Here is a 21,934-nt window from a genome sequence, read left to right on the forward strand (position 1 = left end):
CCCCAGCCCCAGGGAGGGCCTCTGGGCAGCAGCCTCCACTGCTGAGCACAGGCCCAGAGAGGAAACGGCAGGCCTGCCTCCTGCAGAAGGGGAGTGTTTTATGTAAAGTTAAAAAATTAGGTAAACCTAATTCATGGTGTTAACAATCAGAATAGTAGTTAACTTTGGGCAGAAAGGGAATGATCGGGAGGGGTGATGAGGTAGAAGGTTATTCTGGGATGTGAGTAAAATTTTATTTCTTCAACTGGGTGCTGGTTACACAATTGTGTTCACTTCATGAAAATTTGTCAAACTATACACTTATGAATTGTGAACTTTTCTACATGAATACAATACTTCAAATTTAAAAGTTTAAAATATAATTTTAAAACTTGCTCAGTAGAGCAGGCAAATCATCATCTAATTTGTTTTATTAATCATGCAACAAATTACACAAAGCCTAAAGGTTCAAAACTCAGATAACAATTTTTTAAATGTTGATAAGAATTAATATAATGAGACTATTACTAAGTAGTAATGATTTTGGAAAATATCCACCTACTCATCATCCTATCTAATAAAAGGGTAATATGCAAATTAACCATGACTCGATCACAAAGATGGTGGTGCCCAGTCTCAGCCCCGCCTGAGTCCCCCAGTCCTGGGGGAGTGGCCTACTGTGCGCGATATTGCACAATGGGCTACTAGTTTTTAATATTCTACAATTTGTTGCATGATTAATAAAGCAAATTGTATGATGATTTGCCTGCTCTACTGAGCAAGTTTTAAAATTATATTTTAAACTTTTATTTTTAAAATATATTTTATTGATTTTTTACAGAGAGGAAGGGAGAGAAATAGAGAGCTAGAAACGTCGATGAGAGAGAAACATCGACCAGCTGCCTCTTGCACACCCCCTACTGGGGATGTACCCGCAACAAACGTACATGCCCTTGACCGGAATCGAACCGGGGACCTTTCAGTCCGCAGACCGATGCTCTACCACTGAGCCAAACCGGCTTCAGCTATATTTTAAACTTTTAAATTGTTAGCACCATGTATTAGTTTTACCTAATTTTTTAACTTTACATAAATAGACTCATACATTAAATATATTTAAATTAAATAAAGTAGAAGCTGTACTAAGACATAAACCAGGTCTATAACTATAGGTTATTCTGAACTCAGAAATGACTTTTTAAAATTGTCTTTACCCATCGCTTATGATATTAATCATAATAATAGTTATACTTGAAAAAAATTATAAGGTAGCAATATTTTCACCTGTAATCTAAAATACTATTATTAAACTATGTATTTATTTTTTGCATATCTTCTTGCATTCTTTGCTCATATTCTTTGTATTTTACAGTAAGGAGTAGGAGGGAGGGGTTCTTTTTTATAGTTAGAGACATACTTTATTTATTTATTTTTTTTTTTAACAAAAGTAGACATTTATTATCAGTTACAAAACAGGCTGCTTCCCCGAGCAGAGGTCAAGGCAATTGCACCCTAAGGGTCTGAGCAGCCCCATGCATTTAATGGAGTTAAGCTGTGGCAGGAGCTCACCTACGACCCGTTACACGTGTCCAGCCCTACAGACAGCCCCGAGCACCTCCGTCCGCGCCCTTTATTTCATGGGACACATTGTGGACTGGCAGCTTTAACGTCATACAGGAACCCTCGCGTGCTCAGTGCCACTCGAGTGAGAATTCCCTTTGAGAGGGAGGAACGAGAGAAGGGCCGGCCCACGGATGGCCATCACGCTCCCGCCCCCGCAGTCCCTGCCTTCCATTCACTGCCAGATAAATAGACGAGTGAGTCACTGCACGGCCCCGCCCACCTCGGGCCCCGCCCACCTCGGGCCTCGTGGAACCTGGGAGGCCCGCACTGTCCGGGGCCAGGGCAGCGATCTCCTCACAGAGCCGGACGATGGGCTCCTGGGCTCCTGGTTGGCGCTGGGCAGACCATGGGGACGTGGGCGAGGAGTGAGTCTGGCCGCTGGGCCCCCAGCCAGACGTCCTGGACGTGCAGGGACAGCAGGAAGGCGGTGGAGGCTCACGTGGCTTCCTCGTCGTCCAGGGAAGCCAGGCAGAGTGTCTCCACGGCCGGGAGGTGGGGGGTCCCCCCGAGGGGCTCAGGGCCGCCGACAGTGGCAGCATCAGCGCTTTGAGCTCGGGCGCCGGCCCCTCCGTGCAGAGCCGGCTGTACAGCCGGAACAGACCGCCCCTCACCGAGCCGTCCGCGGGCCCGCAGCCAGCCCAGGAGGCCCGCAGCCTCAGCCCCGCTGAACGGGCACCTCGGTCGCCATGCACAGCACCCAGCTGACCACCAGGGCGGCGACGGTGCATGCGGGGCCGTGAGGGGCAGCCGGGTCCCAGGGCCCCTGAGCGGGCGCAGGGCCTGGCAACACGGGCCCCAGTGGGTCAGGATGGACTGCAGGAGGCCCCTGCACGTAGAGACATACTTAAGCTCAGCCAGTGTTGCTCAGTGATTGAGCATTGACCCATGCAGTAAAAGGTCACTGGTTCTATTCCCGCTCTGGGTACATGCCCAGGTTTCAGGTTCAATCCCTGGTAGGGGGCATGCAAAAGGCAGCCAATCCATGTTCTCCTTCATAGATGTTCTCATTGATGATTCTGTCTACCCTTTTCTTCTCGCTCTAAAAAAAAATCTATGAAAACATTTTTTTAAAAGACATACTTTAACTGTAGTTTGGTTTCTTTCTTTAAAAAAAATAAATATTTTATTGATTTTTTACAGAGAGGAAGGGAGGGGGATAGAGAGCTAGAAACATATAATAGATGAGAGAGAAACATCGACCAGCCGCCTCCTGTACTGGGGATGTGCCCGCAACCGAGGTACATGCCCTTGACCAGAATCGAACCTGGGACCCTTCAGTCCGCAGACCAACACTCTATCCACCAAGCCAAACCGGTTTCGGCAGTAGTTTGGTTTTTTAATGCATTATAAGCATTTTCTATATCATTGTATGACTTTCATAGATACAAAAGTGCATGAGAATCACAGAGAAATAAGAAAGTAAGGCAAGGCCCTAATCTTTTAAAATACAAAAGTGTCAACCATTAATTAAAGTACCCTGTAACCAGAGCCTATAGGAATGATCAATCTTTATACATACCAGGATATAAAGAACCTCCATAAGAAAAAAATAATCTCTTGCCGGGACCGGTTTGGCTCAATGGACAGAGCGTTGGCTTGGGGACTGAAGGGACCCGGGTTCGATTCCGGTCAAGGGCATGTACCTTGGTTGCGGGCGCATCCCCGGTAGGGGGTGTGCAAGAGGCAGCTGATCGATGACTCTCTCTCATCGATGTTTCTAACTCTCTATCTCTCTCCCTTCCTCTCTGTACAAAATCAATAAAATATATATATAAAAAAAAGAAAAAAATAATATCTGGAGAAGAAGACTTAGCCAAGCAACTGAAAATGTGATGAATAGGCATCATTCCTAACAAGAGGCTATGGAAGAGAAAGCGCAAGATAGTAATGAAGGGATGAATAGACAAATTAGAGACCCAGTTATTAATTTAGGCCTTATCTGAACACTTTTATTTCCCTTTCTGCTTTAAGTATACCCACATGCAGAGCATACAGTGTGCAAGCATATATGCATAATTAATTTGGGTATTTTTACTTGCTGTTTGTATTAACCAAACTTCAGGATGTATCTCTGTTTTCTACTAGAATACATTATATTAGTTTTAAATTCAGTTTTGTTTATTTTAGCATTCAACCATGCCATATGTTACCTATTTGCTGGAAATGCCTATTTTGTATTTATTTATTTAGCTTCTATATTTTTTAAAAATATATTTTATTGAGGTTTTTTTTTTACAGAGAGGAATAGAGAGCCAGAAACATCAATGAGAGAGAAACATTGATCAGCTGCCTCCTGCACACTCCCCACTGGGGATGTGCCTGCAACCAAGGTACATGCCCTTGACCGGAATTGAACCTGCGACCCTTCGGTCCTCAGGCTAATGCTCTATCCACGGAGCCAAATCAGCTAGGGCTATATAACTTCTATACTAAGCGGACTAAAAGTGAAGTCATGGTATGTAGGATTTTCTTGTTTTATTAGAATAGGACAAAATTAGTAATTTATACTTTAAAAGCTAATTGTTGCAATTCTGGAGAATTTTTGAAAAGTTCTTTTTCAAATAAAAATTAGTTGCTATTCTCTAAATTGTGTGTATTTTAAATGTATTCTTTGGAGGGTAGTTGAAGAATTACTCAGATGTCTATTTGATATATTTTTTAAATATATTTTATTGATTTATTACAGAGAGGAAGAGAGAGGGATAGAGAGTAAGAAACATCGATGAGAAACATTGATCAGCTGCCTCTTGCACACCCCCTACTGGGGATGTGCCCGCAACCAAGGTACATGCCCTTGACCGGAATCGAACCTGGGAGGGAGGGAGGGAGGGAAGGAGGAGGGGGGGGGGAGAGAGAGAGAGAGAGAGAGAGAGAGAGAGAGAGAGAGAGAGAGAGAGAGAGAAACATCAATGTTGAGAGAGAATCATTGATCACCTGCTTCCTGCACACCCCACACTGGGGATTGAGCCTGCAATCCAGGCATATGCCCTGACTGGAAATCGAACCATGACTTCCTGGTTAATAGGTTGATGCTCAACCACTGAGGCATGCCAGCTGGGTAATATTTTAAAATGTGTGTGAGGTTGAAGCAAGAGTTGGAAGACTGTCCAGGAATGTTATATCAAAGGAAAACTCATAGTTCATCTTTGAGTTTCAGAGTACATTTGTTTAAAATACCAATTTTTATTTTTAACAATAAAGTAATAGTTCAACCTACCGTAAATGCTTTTATTATATCTTCATAGTAAATATTTATGCTGTGTAGACACAAGGTTAGTTATTTACAGTATTATGTAATGTAGATTTATGTATTTGTTATAATTTTCTTTAAAGTGGTATGCCTTTTGTGTCTATGTGAATTGCTCCTTAAACAGTTTTTAAGATGGTGGAGTTACCTTAGGGATGGTACTTTTATGTGAAGCTGCTACATCTGACATGGATATTGGAAAGCGAAAGAGTAAGTCATATCATACGCCAATCTGCCTTTAATCCAGGAAAAAAGCATGTCCTCTAATTACTTTTCCTCTTGTTTATAAGTATGTTATTTTACTTCTTTACTATTTTAAAAGTAATTATAGAAAATGTGATGTGAAATAGGAGTATGAAACATTTGGGCAGAGACTTATCCATTATTTCACCACTAAAAATAAGTAATTTTAATGTTGTAATATAGTTCTATCCATTATGTAAAACATCTTTTAAGTTGTAGTATCACATTTTGAGTCTTGTACTCCCCCTTTTTAACTGGAGTTAAATAATTCACTAATAAATATTTTCCTCTACATAATTTTGAATTTATACTCTATACTGTAATTTACTTAACCATTCTGATTTTTTGCTTATATTTAGTGTGCTTTTTTCTTTCATTATTATAAAGTCTTCTTTAGTGAGTATCATGGTATATTAAGCTTTTTTCCTCATTTCATAGTAATATCTTAAGGTAGGGGGAGAAAAAGGTTCAATATATGTGACAAGAGAAGATTTGACTTTGGGTAGTGAGCACATGGTGCAATATACAGATCTTGTAACAGAGAAACCCACACCGGAAACCTATATGTTCAAGTTGTCCAGTTTCACCCCAAAATAAAAATAAAAACTAAAAAAAACACCCACAATAGCTTAAGGTAGATTCCTAGAAATAGAATGACTGTGTGGTTCTGTGTATGGGTAGTTTCAATTCTCTTGATGTTTTAAATTGATGATGTCAACTTCTTTTCCCAAATGTTACAATAATTTAGATTCCTACTAGTAGTATTTAGGAATGCTTCTTTCACTGTAACTTTATCAGCATTAGGTAACCTCCTTAACAAAGCATGTGTACATGTGTGTTTATTGTCTAATCAGACAAGAGGGAGATGTTATATTATATTGTACTTCATTGGTTATTAGTGAAATTGAATATTTTCCTAAATGCTTATTAGCTGTTTGTGCTTTTCTTTCTGTAAAACATCTTTTTTGACTTTTGCCATTTATCTGTTAGTCTTAGTCCTTTTCCTATTGGTTTGCATGGACTTTTTATATATTCGAATATTCACACATGGTATTTGTTGCAAAGTAATGCTAACAATATAGTTTTATTTTACTTACATGAAATCAGTTTAAGTTCGAGTTTTCCTTTCATGGTTAAAAGTTAAAAGTCATCAAAATTAACTTAGCTAAATCTACTTACTTTTTCTTCTAAAAAATGATGATGACATTGGATTTCAAATTTGAAAGATATTTATTTTGCTACATTAACGTGAATTTTTACATATTAGGAAAATATAACTAATGTATCAATTTTTTATTCAGTTAATATATATCTTTTAATTGCTTGACTTTTTAAAAATTGCCTATTTCAGTATTCATTACTGGAAAAAAGCCATCTTGGTGCTACACCGCTGGCATGAATTTAAGTTGTAAAACACTTTGGAGACATTAAAATCATCACAATTTGATATACTTCTAAGATTCTAACCTAATGAAATAATCATAAATAATAAAAATTTTATTAGCACTTACTGTGTACCAGGAACTGCCCTAAGTACTTTTAGATATGTTCTGTGAAAAAAGTAAAATACAACATATAGAGTGTTGTATGATATATACCTAAATTATAGGTATACACACTTTGTATACAATGTGTACACACTTTGTATACAAAAAATGTATACACACTTTGAAAATGTAATAGAATCAGCTGTTATATGTATTTTACATATGTTTAACTTTTACATTTAACCCCTAATCATATTGTGTGGAAATTAAAAAGGGAAAAAGAATTGTTCTAATATAAGAAAACTAAAATTTGTTTTCAGTATTGGCCAATAAGTATATTTCACTCAAACCTCCACTGCTGTAGCACACATGCTTTCCTACATCCCTACCTTTATGCTTCATAGCCAGTCTTAGTCCAGGGACTCAAAGAGTCCCAAGTTATGGGAATCATACTTGAGCATTGTGGGATCAGTATATGGACTTAAAGTCATTAACTTCTATGCTAAGCCAAAGCATATGAGATTAACGCAAAGACCTATGCATTTAGGAATCAGGGTTTCTCCCCCTCATTTAAATGAGGCATCCATGTTGAATGAGTTCCTTATGCAGGCAGTGTAGTTACTTATGCATGGGTACTTTCAAGTGACATTGCTACAATGTGATCAGATATCTTTAAATCAGTATAAAAAAACATATTTAAGGGTTTAAAAGGAGTTTAATAAGTAATTTTCTTATTGATAATAAAACTATTTTTAACACCGAATTCTTGATTATCATGGCATGAAAGGAATTCATTAATTCATACAATTAAATTGCACAATTATGCAAATGAAGCTACTCTAGTATATTGTAATAGAACAAATTAAAGGGGAAGGCAGAATCCTGAAGAGAAAAGAATGGGGATGGAAAGTTGAGATTTACCAATAAGTTATAGCTCTTGTTTTTTCACTCTTGAAAGTGTAGACTAAAATGTATGCACTGGTTTGTCATTACACTTCTTAACATGCTCATTTTACTCTGCTTTTGTTTTTCTACAGTAATGTGTGTGGCTGGTATTGGACTCGTTGTATTATTCTTCAGTTGGTTGCTCTCTATTTTCAGATCTAAATATCATGGATATCCATATAGGTATGATTTATATAATGATTACCTATATTTACAAAGATCAGAGCTTATGCTGCTTTATAATACTTTTTGTTTGTTTGTTTTTTCTTCTAGCTTGTAAAGCAAAGAGATAGGCTTTAATTTAATTTAGGTATATATCATATAAAATTAGTTTAATTATATAATGGACAATGATATTTGATTTCTCAGGATTATCTTTCATGGTCATTCTAACATCACCTAATTTAATCTAGAAATCTACAGAACAAAATAATTAGAACATTTTATACTATATCTACTTACAATAATTCCTTGTGTGAATGCAATACTATCTCCTGAGGGGGAAATTATTACTATTTTTTAAATCTTTACTCGAGGATATTTTTTAGAGAGAGTGGGAGGGAGGGAGGAGGAAGAGGAGAGAGAAAGGCAACACATCAATTGGTTGCCTCCCACACACAACCAAGGTACATGCCCTTAACCAGGAATCGAACTTGTGGTCCTTCGATCTGCAACCTGATGCTCTATGCCAGTGGTCGGCAAACTCAATAGTCAACAGAGCCAAATATCAACAGTACAACGATTGAAATGTCTTTTGAGAGCCAAATTTTTAAACTTAAATTTCTTCTTTTTTTTTCTTTTTTTTTTCTTTTTTTTTTTTTTACAGCAGCACAGTATTCAATTGTGTAGATGTACCACAGTTTTTTATTTTATTTTATTTTAATTTTATTTTTTTAATATATTTTATTGATTTTGTACAGAGAGGAAGGGAGAGAGATAGAGAGCTAGAAACATCGATGAGAGAGAGTCATCGATCAGCTGCCTCCTGCACACCCCCTACTGGGGATATGCCCGCAACCAAGGTACATGCCCTTGACCGGAATCGAACCCGGGACCTTTCAGTCCCCAAGCCGACGCTCTATCTATTAAGCCAAACCGGTCTCGGCTAAACTTAAATTTCTTCTAACGCCACTTCTTCAAAATAGACTCGCCCAGGCTGTGGTATTTTGTGGAAGAGCTACAATCAAAGGGCCAAAGAGCCACATGTGGCTTGTGAGCCACAGTTTGCTGACCACAGCTCTAAGCAATGAGCAAAATCGGCCAGGGCAAGGGGATAATTATTTTTAAATGTTTTTGAAGACTTTTTACCTCTACTTTTCAAGGCTCTTTATGCCATAAACAGAACATTTGATGAAAATCCATTTTGTAGACAGTGTACAAAAGAGTGTGCAAGAACATCTTGAAATGTTCATAGGCTCAGGAAGGAAATTAATCTCCTGGTTATAAGTTATCAATTTTACTCTGTTAATAACCAAGAGAAATGTACCTACATAAATTGGGGTTGTTGTGATTTAGTTTAATTTTATAACCTGAGTGCCAGTTACTATAATTCCTAGACTTTTAATACAACATTTTCCTGTTATATAAGTGATTATGAACACTAAAGGTAAAGTATATCCAATGATATATTTTTTAAAATATATTTTATTGATTTTGTACAGAGAGGAAGGGAGAGAGATAGAGAGTTAGAAACATCGATGAGAGAGAGTCATCGAACAGTTGCCTCTTGCACACCCCCTACTGGGGATATGCCCGCAACCAAGATACATGCCCTTAACCGGAATCGAACCCGGGTCCCTTCAGTCCCCAAGCTGACGCTCTATCCATTGAGCTAAACTGGTCCCGGCTATCCAATGATATTTTTAAACCTAAATTCAATCTTTATATTTTAACACTTTTTCATATATAATTTTGAACAACTCTCTAGTTGATTCATTATATTGTGACATTCTTAGATGCTTTTTAATCAGTGAATAATATAAATTAATCTTGCATTTTTTTCTTGCAAACTTATTTAAGACTAAAACCTACTAGGTCTTGATTCTTGACTTATAACCTACCAACTTTATACTTTCATTGCTCTGTGTAAGTATATTTTAAAGTAACTTCTCTTCTGTAGAATACTAACTGGGATACAAGGGTAATTTTGCTGGGACTTCTGTTACTTATTTGATAATTATGATTACTTCAATTATTAATTGGTGTCTATCTTTAGGAGATATTTTTTAATATATTTTATTGATTTTGTACACAGAGGAAGGGAGAGAGATAGAGAGTTAGAAACATCGATGAGAGAGAGTCATCGATCAGCTGCCTCTTGCACACCCCCTACTGGGGATGTGCCTGCAACCAAGGTACATGCCCTTGACCAGAATTGAACCCGGGACCTTTCCGTCGCCAAGCTGACGCTCTATCCATTTGAGCCAAACCGGTTTCGGCTTTAGGAGATATTTTTTAAAATATTTTTATTGATTTCAGAGAGGGGGAGATAGAAATATCAGTGATGAGCCGGGACCGGTTTAGCTCAGTGGATAGAGCGTCGGCCTGTGGACTGAAAGGTCCCGGGTTCGATTCCGGTCAAGGGCATGTACCTTGGTTGCAAGCACATCCCCAGTGGGGGTTGTGCAGGAGGCAGCTGGTCGGTGTTTCTCTCTCATCGACGTTTCTAACTCTCTATCCCTCTCAATTCCTCTCTGTGTAAAATCAATAAAATATTAAAAAAAGAAAAAAAAGAAATATCAGTGATGAGAGAGAATCACCAGTCGGCTGCCTTCTGCACACCTCACACTGGGGCTCACATGCCCCACACTGGAGATTGAGCTGTGACCATCTGATTCGTAGATCGACTCTCAACCACTGAGCCATGCCAGCTGGGCTCTTTAGGAGATATATATATTTTTTTAATTTATTTATTTTTAAATATATTTTAATTGATTTTTTACAGAGAGGAAGAGAGAGGGATAGAGAGTTAGAAACATCGATGAGAGAGAATCATCGATCAGCTGCCCCATGCCCACCCCCCACTGGGGATGTGCCCGCAACCAAGGTACATGCCCTTGACCAGAATCGAACCCGGGACCTTTCAGTCCACAGGCCAACGCTCTATCCACTGAGCCAAACTGGCCTCGGCTTTAGGAGATATTTTAACTTGAAGTTATATCTATTACATTTTCTCTTCTAAGACTACCTCAGTATCTCAGGGTTTCTCACTTTTTGTTATCGATACTCAAAGTGTATTATACATACATTCAAACATGCTTTGCTATGTTAAAATCAAGCTATTTAAAGCCTACTTTTCTTTCAGAGACTAATAGATTGTTATATATTTTTGTTTCAGCTTTCTGATGAGCTAAAAAGGATCCCAGAGATATATAAACACTGGAGTAATGGAAATTGAAAAATGAAAAAGTTGCGTGTATGAAAAGAAGAATGCAATTTGTGTATTTTGTATTACCTCCTTTTTTAAGTGATTTTAGTTAATCATTTAACCAAAGAAGATGTGTAGTGCCTTAACAGCAATTTCCTATCATAATCATTAAGTATTTGAATACAATTTTCCTCTTTACCTACCCTTCCCAGTGAACTTTATGGAACCTTTAATTTAGTAATACTGAAAATTTCATGAAAATTTCAAAACTACGACTCAGTCTTAATTAGAACAAGGTTCAAAACTGCTTTAGTTAACTTTTGGCCAAATGATTTTATCTTACCCAAAGATGGTAGTGGGGGGTTGGTTCTGACCAGGTGTTCCTGCATATGCCTGTTATAGATAACTGCATCAGGAAGCCAATGTTAGCTTTTCCATTTTTGCATGGATGTGTATACTTTTGCACATCTTTCCTTTCGGGCAGAGAAGTCATATGTGCTATGTGATCTTCTGAAAACAGAATACCATTCTTCAGAGTATATGTCTAGCTTTTAGGGGGAAAAAAAGTAGCTAGTCCTCCTCCATCTTCCCTATTGAAATACAGTACTGACTGTCTATGCTTCCTGGTGACTGTAGTTGTTTAAAAAAAAAAAGTATCTCTAAAAACAGGATTATGATTTCTGCATAAGTATGGAAGTAACTACCTTGTATTTGGAAAGATTTCAGGTTCATTCTGTCTCCCTACTTTTATTTAAGGTAGCCAACTCTAATAAAAATGTAGCTAAAAATCAATGTAACTTAAAAATGGTTCAAAATGTTTGCAAATTTGAGATTGTCACTTATTTCATTTGTATCTAAGAGGGGGAAAAATAGGCTTATCTGGTTAATTTGATTACTGTATTACAGTCACAAAATATTTTTTTAGTTACAAAATATTTTAATAATCCTTGTGTTTAGGAAAATAAGTCCCCAAGGTTATGAAAAGAAGGAAATAATTGTTATTGCCTGTGAATAGAAAGTAAATGTTTTTTGAAAGCTATTCTGTTTTTGCTATTATTGTAGCCTTTATTCTCCACTTTAAGTGGAGAAACAAAGTAAACATTTAAAAGGGTTTTGTTTGAATTTTGTCTTTTTTTTGTCAGTGGAAATAACCATATGTGCTAAAGAAATTTCTTTGAAGAATGAAAGTTGATAGTAATAATTAGATCTAGCTATAATCTTCTCATAGTTATGAACAGTATACTGAAATGACATTATGAGAATTATGATTGATAAAAAGTTTTAAAGAAACTTGAGGAGTATTGAATCAAAATAATACTGTGACTGCCTTCTATTTACTATCTAATATGTCTTTCATGTGATCTAGAAGTCTTATATAATAGAGGTTTGCAGAAAGAGATGGATATAATTGTATAAGAAGAAATGTTTTATGTAGGGTCTTTTTGTGTTTTTCATTAGATTTGGTGGGTGGAGGTATATAGTCAACCTTTTACTCTTTATTTTATTTTATTTTATTTTTATTTTTTATTTTTTTAGACCAACTGTTTTATTAAAAAATCAAGACAAAACAAATTAAGTAGATAAACAAAAAAAGAGGACAGCAAAGTCCCTCTACCGCCAGGATCCTGGCGGCGTCCGCCTCAAGCTTGGGGCATCTGGGAGTCCTGCAGCCTGCGGCTGCGCTGCAATTTATAGCGACTCCGGGAAACTGGAGACGCGCAGGCACACGCAGAGCAGACGAGGAAAACCTTTTACTCTTTAATGGAGCCACTTTTTGTTAGTTACTCCCCTAAAAATTTTGTGATTCTGGATACCTTATCTGCTGTTCTTTTACTTGTCTCAGGCCAAATAAATTCATGCTGTGATTCCTATGAGACTTGTATTAAAATGCCCTAATCTATATAGACTGATCAAGAAAATACTACTGTCATGTAATCTGTATAGCTCCAGATACTTTGCCATAAGCATTAAAATAATGACAGTTTTGTTGCATTTGTTTTATCTTCCTTAAGAGCACATTCTTTTTCTGTAAGGAGAAAAGTTGCATTCTGGCTAAAATCTGTAGAAAGCAGGTTTACTACACTTAGTATAGTGTTAACTTTGTGAAAATTTTGAAATTAGCTTTCATATGAAGTGCCTTAGACTCTTTACTTTTCTAGTAATGGTTTAAATATTATTTGTTATACATTTTAAAAATACTATTCAAAATGACACATTGTAGTGGCAAAAATAACCAAATGTCTGGCTGTTTGCTTTTTGACCATGTCAATAAACTTTTACAATCTAAATTCTGAGTTTTTTATTAACATAAAAAGGGGGGGTGAATTTAAAACTCTAAACTACTAGTATTATAATATTATGATATTCCATTTTGAAAAATATAATTAACTTTCTTATTGTCCTAATGACAGTGAATTTGATGGCCGAAGGAAATTCTAGGTTGAGTTGCATTCTTCCAGGATTCCAAATGTTATCCTTCATTAGTGTAATCACCCATTAGATTAGTCAAAACAGCCAAGATAAGTAGATGAATAGCTGTTTTCTTTTTTTTTTTAATATATATTTTATTGATTTTGTACAGAGAGGAAGGGAGAGAGATAGAGAGTTAGAAACATCGATGAGAAAGAGTCATCGATCAGCTGCCTCTTGCACACCCCCTACCGGGGATATGCCTGAAACCAAGGTACATGCCCTTGACCGGAATCGAACCCGGGACCTTTCAGTCCCCAAGCCGACGCTCTATCCATTGAGCCAAACCAGTCTTGGCTGAATAGTTGTTTTCAATGGTTCATCTAGCTTTTGTCCCAGTCAGTGAACACTGTGACTAGTTAATTCCTGTTTGGTACTAAGTAATTAATTTGAAAGTTACCCAGACAGATTATCAAGTTATATGGTACTGGACCACAGTACATTTGCAAACATGGAGTAGAAACACTGGACAGGAAGTAAACAGACCTGGCTTTTAAATAACTTTTAGTCTTTACTCTGTTTCTGTCTAGATATGTGACCATAGGAAAATCACTTGAACCTCCCTGGACCTATTTATTTTAATGTGAGTGCTGTGGACTAAATCACTCCAGTGTTCCATCTAACACTGATGTTCTGTGATGCAAAATATTAAAGATGTATTTAAATTTTGAATAGATATCATTGGTGATTTTCAGATTTAGTGTTGAATTAAATCAATTGAAATGTAGGATTTTAAAAAATATATTTTGACTTTTACAGAGAGGAAGAGAGAAGGATAGAGAGCCAGAAACATCTATGAGAGAGAAACATCGATCAGCCGCCTCCTGCACACCTCTCACTGGGGATGTGCCCGCAACCAAGACACGTACCCTTTATCAAAATCAAACCTGGGACCCTTCAGTCCGCAGGCCAAACCAGTTTCAGCTAAAATGTAGGATGTTTTATAGTCAGATTTATGAGGAAGCTGAAATGTTTGTGGAGGCCATTATTACTGCAAATTCTATCCGATAAAAGTAATATGCAAATTAACCATCACTCCACTGTACCCACAAGCTATTCAGGAGCGAGTATGCAAAGTAACCCAACCAAGATGGCTGAGGCCACAGAGAGAGCAGGAGGGAGACTTGGGTTTCCCCAGTGGTGGAGGAAGCCAAGCTTTCTGCACACCCTGGCCAGCCCAGGCCTCTGCTTAAGGCTACAAAGTTTCAATTATAGAAGATAAATAAGTCTCAACAGAAATGGCTGCCACCATGGAGCAAGCTGAAGGCTTGGCTCTGCTTCAGGCTACAAAGTTTCAATTGTAGAAGATAAATAAATCCCAGATACCAGGGCCTCTGCTTGGGTCGCTGGGTGTGTGTGTGTGTGTGGCCAGCCTGCAAACCACCACAGGCCCCTCACCCAGGCTGTCTCACGCCCCAAGGGAACCCCTACCCTGATCTAGGACACCCTTCAGGGCAAACCAGCTGGCCCCCACCCATGCACCAGGCCTCTAATAAAAGAGTAATTTGCAGATTGACCATCACTCCAAATACAAGATGGCTGCCCCCATGTGGACACAAGATGGCCAGCAGGGGAGGGCAGTTGGGAGGGACCAGGCCTGCAAGGGAGGGCATTTGGAGGTGATCAACCCTGTGGGGGAGTGCAGTTAGGGGTGACCAGGCCGGCAGAGTAGGGAAGTTGGGGGCTAACAGGCTGGCAGGGGAGCAGTTAGACATCAATCAGGGTGGCAGGGGAGTGGTTAGGGGGTGATCAGACAGGCAGACAGAAGCGGTTAGGGGCATTCAGGAAGGCAGGCAGGCGAACAGTTGGGATTGTGAGAAGTATGTCCAACTGCCCATTTAGGCCTAATTCCACTGGGATCAGGTCTAAACGGGCAGTCAGACATCCCTCAAGGGGTCCCAGATTGGAGAGGGTGCAGGCTGGACTGAGTGACACCCCCCTCCTGTGCACAAATTTCATGCACCGGGCATCTAGTTGTTTAATAATATGCATTGAAATATGTTTTAGAAAGGATATACTTGAAACCAATATATTAATACCACATCTTCAATTAAATGGGTTCTGACAAATTGTAAGCAAGGATAAAATTAAGAGGGAAAAGGGGGGGGGGGAGAACATCCGTAGTATTCTCAGTAATAAAGATAATTAAAAAAAAAAAAAAAGGATAAGGCCCAACCAGTTTGGCTCAGTGAATAGAGCGTCGTTCTGCAGACTAAAAGGTCCCAGGTTCGATTCCGGTCAAGGGCATGCATTTTGGTTGCGGGCACATCCCCAGTAGGAGGTGTGCAGGAGGCAGCTGATCGGTGTTTCTCTCATCGATGTTTCTAGCTCTCTATCTCTATCCCTCTCCCTTCCTCTCTGTAAAAAAATCAATAAAATATATTTTAAAAAATAATAAAAAATAAAAAAGGATAAGGTAAAAAAAATATATTAGTATGCTATTACTATTACATTTTTTAATGTTATAGAAAGTTAAAACCAAAGGGATCTTGATACTATTTAATCAGCTCCTTCATTTTGACTGCTAAAGAAAACCTTGCCCTAGGTTGGGGAAACAATGATGTTCTGTGATGCAAAATATTAAAGATGTATTTAAATTTTGAATAGATATCATTGGTGATGCACCTTAATGGGGAATGAACTGTGACCTCCTAGTTCATTCCAAGGAATGCCTACAGGTTTCACATTTATTGCAAATTCCCTATGGATTAGGTTTCACTTAGATATATAAATTATCCCCTAAAGACATTGGAACCATAGTTTACCTTGATTGCTTCCTCACATCTGGATTGCTGGGAGAAGGATCCTAATGAGAGAAGCATTACCCAACAGGGACTGATGCAGGCTTCAGCAGGGAGGAGTTTCTAGTGTGACTCTTTAAACCGTGAAAGTGGAATTTAATTGGGGACACCAAAAGGCTTTTATTCAGAAGGGAGGCAGGAACTCTGTGTTCTCAACTTTTCCTGGGTATAATTATGGGGGGAAGTACCAATGATTGTCATAAGAGAAATGCAAATCAAAATCCACAATGACATACTACCTCACAACCACTAGGATAACTACTATAAACACACACACACACACACACACACACAACAGGAAATAAGTGTTGGCAAGGATGTAGAGAAATTGATAACCTTGTATACTATTGGGTAGTAGGAATCTGAAATGGTGTACCACTCCAGAAAACAGTATGGAGGTTCCTCAAGAAATTAAAAATAGAAGTACCATATGATAAAGCAATTCCCACTTCTGGGTACATATCCAAAAGAATTAGAAGCAGAACCTCAAAGAGATACTTGTACACCTATATCTATAGCAGCATTATTCCCACTAGTCAAAAGGTGGAAGCAGCCGAAACTGGTTTGGCTCAGTGGTAGTGTGTCGGTCTGCGGACTGAAAGGTCCCGGGTTCAATTCCGGTCAAGGGCATGTACCTTGGTTGCAGGCACATCCCCGGTAGGGCATGTGCAAGAGGCAGGTGATTGATGATTCTCTCTGATCTATGTTTCTAACTATCCCTCTCTCTTCCTCTCTGTAAAAAATCAATAAAAAATATATATATTTTTTAAAAAGTGGAAGCAACCAAGTGTGCATGGATGGGTGAATAGAAAAACAAAATGTGGTATATACTTAAAATAATACTATTCAGACTTGAAGGAAAGTCTGACACAAAACTCAGATTAACCTTTTTCGGACATTATGCTAAGTGAAATAAGGCAGTCATAAAAGACAAATACTGTCCTGGCCAGCGTCGCTCAGTGGTTGAGTTTCGATCTATGAACTAGGAGGTCACAGTTCATTCCCCATTAAGGTGCATGCCCAGGTTTCAGGCTCAATCCCCAATGGGGAGCCTCTAGGAGGCAGCTGATTGACAAGCCAGGCTGACAGCTTTAAGTGTAGCAGTGGTGGCTCCCAGGCTGCCAGAGGGATGTCTGACTGCCAACTTAGGTCCGATATCCTAAGCCATCAGTTGGACATCCCCCACAGGGTCCCGGATGGTAAGAGAGCACAGGCTGGGCTGAGGGACACCCCACTGCCCCCCCCCCCAAGTGCACAAATTTTCATACACTGGGCCTCTAGGAAAAAAAAAAGTGTTTTTTAAAATATATATATTTTTTATTTTTTTTTAATTTTTTAAAAAAACATATTTTATTGATTTTTCACAGAGAGGAAGAGAGAGGGATAGAGAACTAGAAACATCGATGAGAGAGAAACATCGACCAGCTGCCTCTTGCACACCCCCTACCGAGGATGTGCCCGCAACCAACGTACATGCCCTTGACCGGAATTGAACCGGGACCCCTCAGTCCGCAGACCGACGCTCTACTGCTGAGCCAAACCGGTTTCGGCTATTTTATTGAATTTTTACAAGAGAGGAAGGGAGAGAGATAGAGAGTCAGAAACGTCAATAAGAGAGAATCATTGATCAGCTGCCTCCTGCACACCCCCCACTGGGGATGTGCCCGCAACCAAAGTACATGCCGTTGACTGGAATCAAACCTGGGACCTTTCAGTCCACAGGCTGACGCTCTATCCACTGAGCCAAACTGGTTTTGACAATGTTTAGTGTTTTAAAATATATTTTATTGATTTTGTACAAGAGGAAGGGAGAGAGATAGAGAGTTAGAAACATCGATGAGAGAGAGTCATCAATCAGCTGCCTCTTGCACACCCCGTACTGGGGATATGCCCACAACCAAGGAACATGCCCTTGACCAGAATCGAACCCGGGACCCTTCAGTCCCCAAGCCGCCGTTCTATCCATTGAGCCAAACCGGTCTCGGCTGTTTGGTGTTTGAAAAAAAATAAAAATAAATACAAGGGGAAGGATGGAACTATAGAAAATCAAAGTTTTTATATACTATTGAACTTAAGTTGGCATTATGTCACACTAGATCATTATAAGATATTGTAGTTTTCAGGACAACCACTAGGAACATAATGTAAAAATATACAGAAAAGGAAATGAGAAGGGAATAAAAATGATACTCCCAAAATCAAGTAAACACAAAAATGAGCAGTAATGGAGGAAATGAAGAACGAAGTAGCAGTAGTCCCTCCTTGTCACTACTTAAATATGAATTGATTAAACTATCTTATTAAAAGGCATAGAATGGTACCTCAAGAATTTATTCTCTATCCTTATTAAAGGAATGTTTTTAAACTAAATTAGGTCGATTTTATATGCTTGAAATTACATGGGAAACTTTGCTAAATTAAAAAATAAAAATGACTTCTATTTGTGTTCAAAAAAATAAAAAAATAAAAGGCATAGAATGATAATATGGATTTTTTTTTAAAAAACCCACAACCCAACTATAGGCTGTCTATGAGACTCATTTCAGATGCAAAGACACAAATAGGTAAAAAAAAAAAAAAAAAAAAAAAAAAAAAAAAAAAAAAAAAAAAAAAAAAAAAAAAGGATAGAAAATGATGTTCCATGTAAATAGTAACCAAGCAGAGCTGGGGTAGCTATACTAATATTAGACAAAATAGACTTTAAGTCAAAAATTGTTACTAGACAAAAGAAACCACATTATGTATTGATAAAAGAGTCACTCTATCAAGATAATATAATGATAGATATGCACCTAACAATATTGCCCTAAATATATGAAGCAAATACTAATAGAATTGAAGGGAGAAATAGATACCTCTACAATAATAAATGGTGACTTCAACACTCCACTTAGAATAATGGATAGAACAACCAGAAGAAGCTCATTAAGCAAATAGAGGGCTTGAACAACACTATCACTCAACTAGAGTGACAGGCTTACACAGAACAATCTGCCCAACAAGAGCAGAATTCACTTTTTTTTTTTAACATGGAATATTCTCCAGATTTGACCATATATTAGGCCATAAGACAATAAAAATTTTTAAAGATTGAAATAATATGAAGTATATTCTTTAACTACAAAGGACCCAAACCAGAAATCAGTAACAGAAGGAAATTTGGAAAATTCATAAATATGTGGAAATTAGTGTATTTTAAAATTGATTTTAGAGAGGAAAGGAGGGAGAGAGACACTGTCGGTTGCCTCACACATCACACCAACCTGGGATCAAACCCAAAACCTGGGGATGTGCCCTGGCTGGGAATCGAACTCACCACATTTTGGTATATAGGACGACACTCCAACCAACTGAGCCACACTATCCAGGCAAACAGTATATTTTCTTTTTTCCCCTCTTGACATACAGAATATTATTTAGAAACTATTTAAAGTAGAAAAACAGCCCTGCCAAGAAAGGCAAGGTAGAAAATGGGTTCCCAATAAAATTGAATTTTAGGGCAACAAAAATTAAAAGGCCACAAAATAGAAATAGCACCACTGTTATTTGAACAATGGCTAGTTACTTGCATGTCTGGCATTGTCAACCAATGAATCTGTTTTTGTTTTTTTCTCTGAATTCCACACAGCATGCACAACATGACAATTTATCATAAAATACCTGCTTTCTGCACACATTTTTAGACAAACTACCAGCAGAAAAAATGAATACAATTGCATCAGGGGCTGGTCAAGCTCAGTAGTGGTGACATACATTTTGCAGATTCTGCCAAACAAAGGAACTGAATAAGATGTGAACAAAGCAAATGAGGGAGTTTTTTTTTTTTTTTTAATTATTTCTTTACTGATTAAAGTATCACATATTTGTCTTCATCCCCCCATTCCCATCCCAAACCTCTCCCCACGTATGCCCCCACCCCTTGTTGTCCATGGCCACTGTTTAGGTTTATATCCACGTATACAAGTCCTTTGGTTGATCTCTCCCTCTTTCTCCCACCCTCCTCTACCTTCCCTCTGAGGTTTGACAGTCTGATCGATGCTTCCCTCTCTCCGGATCTGCTTTTGTTCATCAGTTTATGTTGTTCATTATTTCCCCTAGATGAGTGAGATCATGTGATACCAGAAATACACTTATAAGAACCAAAAATTAAACAAGCAATAATGGTTATGCTGAGAGGCAAATGAAATCAGTCTGTAGTGAGTTTCTTTCTGGGCCAACAGTTCTTTTGAGTCCCAATTTCTATGTCAAACAGTTCCTTATGTGTACATGTCAGCAATGATATTTCAGTTCTGGTGAAATAGTGGTGATGCAGGTCTGACCCTCTCTGGTTTGGTCCTGGGAAACCTGCAGCAAAGTACAGCTGCTGTCTGCTAGTATGGCAAGGTGTTGTCAGCGTCTTCTATCTCTGGACTGTTTCTCTTCTGTCTTCACGGCTGGAGCAGTCCTGTCAATTCCTCTCTGTTGCAGGAATCCACATGGTCTTGGAGTTGTTTTCTGAAAATATACAAACATATTCTCGTCCAAAAGTTAATAAAGGAATATTTTCTGTAAATTTGACTTGAGATCCTTTTTTTGCCCAAATGATTTTCCTTTGGCTTGTTTTGACACCATGTGTGTTTTTCATGGGTGTGTTGTGCTGCCGAGTGGTATAACTTTGGAGGTAAAGGTCTCAGGGTCCGAGGGTCTGCAGCTGGAGTAGCAGGATTTTGGCTGGAGTGGCTGCTGGGTTGCAGAGCAGTTCCAAGGCCTGTCTTGGTGGTGGTGTTGATGAGTTCCTAAAAAAGGCCATTCTCCCCTTCAAGATGGTGTGGCCTCCGTGCTGGAGTCCGAGGGAGTTTTTAAAGGATGAAATAGTTTAAATATTAATAATTAGTTCAGACATAGTACTGTATTTTCTCTAAAGGAAAGATAATATTTAGTATCACACTAATGAATTTTATCTCTAAAGAGATAGTGCATTGGCAAAGTATTCTGATAACAGTGGAGGGCTGTGGACTGCAAATAGCAAGAACACCTGGCTTTGCAAAACCCAAGATAGTGATGGCCTTCACTGATCACAGCCTTTGTCAGAGGCCCAAAAAGAACTCGCCATGATCACCTGTCTGTTGAACTTGCATTCTAAGCAGCAAACTTTAAGGAGCCAAAGAGAAGTATTCTGTGGGCAAGGGAAGCAGAGAAACATGTTAACTGTAAACTTCAAAGACAGTATACGGTAAGCAACCCACATTCAAAACCCCAGAGAGGTGGGTAAATTCCCCCAAATAGTTGTTAGATTTAAAAACTGAACATACCTCGGAGATTAAAAATGGGTGGAGATGAAAAATCAGAGGAGTAAGTGGATGCTGCATGGACAAGCTCATAGGAACAAACTGGTATCACAACTAAAATACAGGAAAACTTCCTGAATAATCAACAAAAGACTTGCTGGAGAGAAACCTAATACCCAAGGACTGAAAGTGGAGACTGCATAGAGACTGGTAGGAGGGCGGAGGCATGAAAGGGCTGGCTGGTCTCCCACAGACAGCAGCTGAAATTCTGAAGAGATATCTTAGCTATGGGGGGTTGCCTCTGAGAACTCTGGGATCTAATCCCCAAGCTGAGCCCCCAAGCAGAGAGCATGAGAACTGAGAAGGGTACCCACATAACAACTGGCTATGAAAAGCAGTAGCGTTGCTGTCTGCCAGGGAGAGATGACTGGAAATTCAGGGACCCTTTAAAAATATATATTTTATTGATTTTTACAGAGAACAAGGGAAAGAGATAGAAACATCCA

At 38.6% G+C, this 21,934-nt stretch overlaps 1 protein-coding gene and 1 long non-coding RNA gene across 3 annotated transcripts in view; one reads left to right on the top strand and one right to left on the bottom strand.

The window, feature by feature from the left end:
- MAGT1 (magnesium transporter 1) overlaps nt 1-12,163 on the top strand; it is a 39,785-nt gene extending 27,622 nt beyond the window's left edge. For both annotated transcript variants that reach the window (XM_036439864.1, XM_045582379.1), the window contains exons 8-10: nt 4,985-5,059; nt 7,617-7,707; nt 10,862-12,163. In XM_036439864.1, the coding sequence (XP_036295757.1) occupies nt 4,985-5,059; nt 7,617-7,707; nt 10,862-10,877 (182 nt within the window). In that variant the 3' untranslated portion in view covers nt 10,878-12,163. The remainder of the gene's footprint in view (nt 1-4,984; nt 5,060-7,616; nt 7,708-10,861) is intronic.
- Nucleotides 12,164-12,344: 181 nt separating this feature from the next.
- Nucleotides 12,345-13,173, bottom strand: LOC118719980. Its single transcript, XR_004988331.2, has 2 exons — nt 12,640-13,173; nt 12,345-12,377 (listed from the first exon to the last, which is right to left on the bottom strand). It is a non-coding gene; the product is annotated as an uncharacterized LOC118719980 (long non-coding RNA).
- Nucleotides 13,174-21,934: the final 8,761 nt, after the last annotated feature.

The sequence above is a fragment of the Pipistrellus kuhlii genome, unplaced genomic scaffold (genome assembly GCF_014108245.1).
Source record: "Pipistrellus kuhlii isolate mPipKuh1 unplaced genomic scaffold, mPipKuh1.p scaffold_m20_p_16, whole genome shotgun sequence".
Classification (NCBI taxonomy): Eukaryota; Metazoa; Chordata; class Mammalia; order Chiroptera; family Vespertilionidae; genus Pipistrellus; species Pipistrellus kuhlii.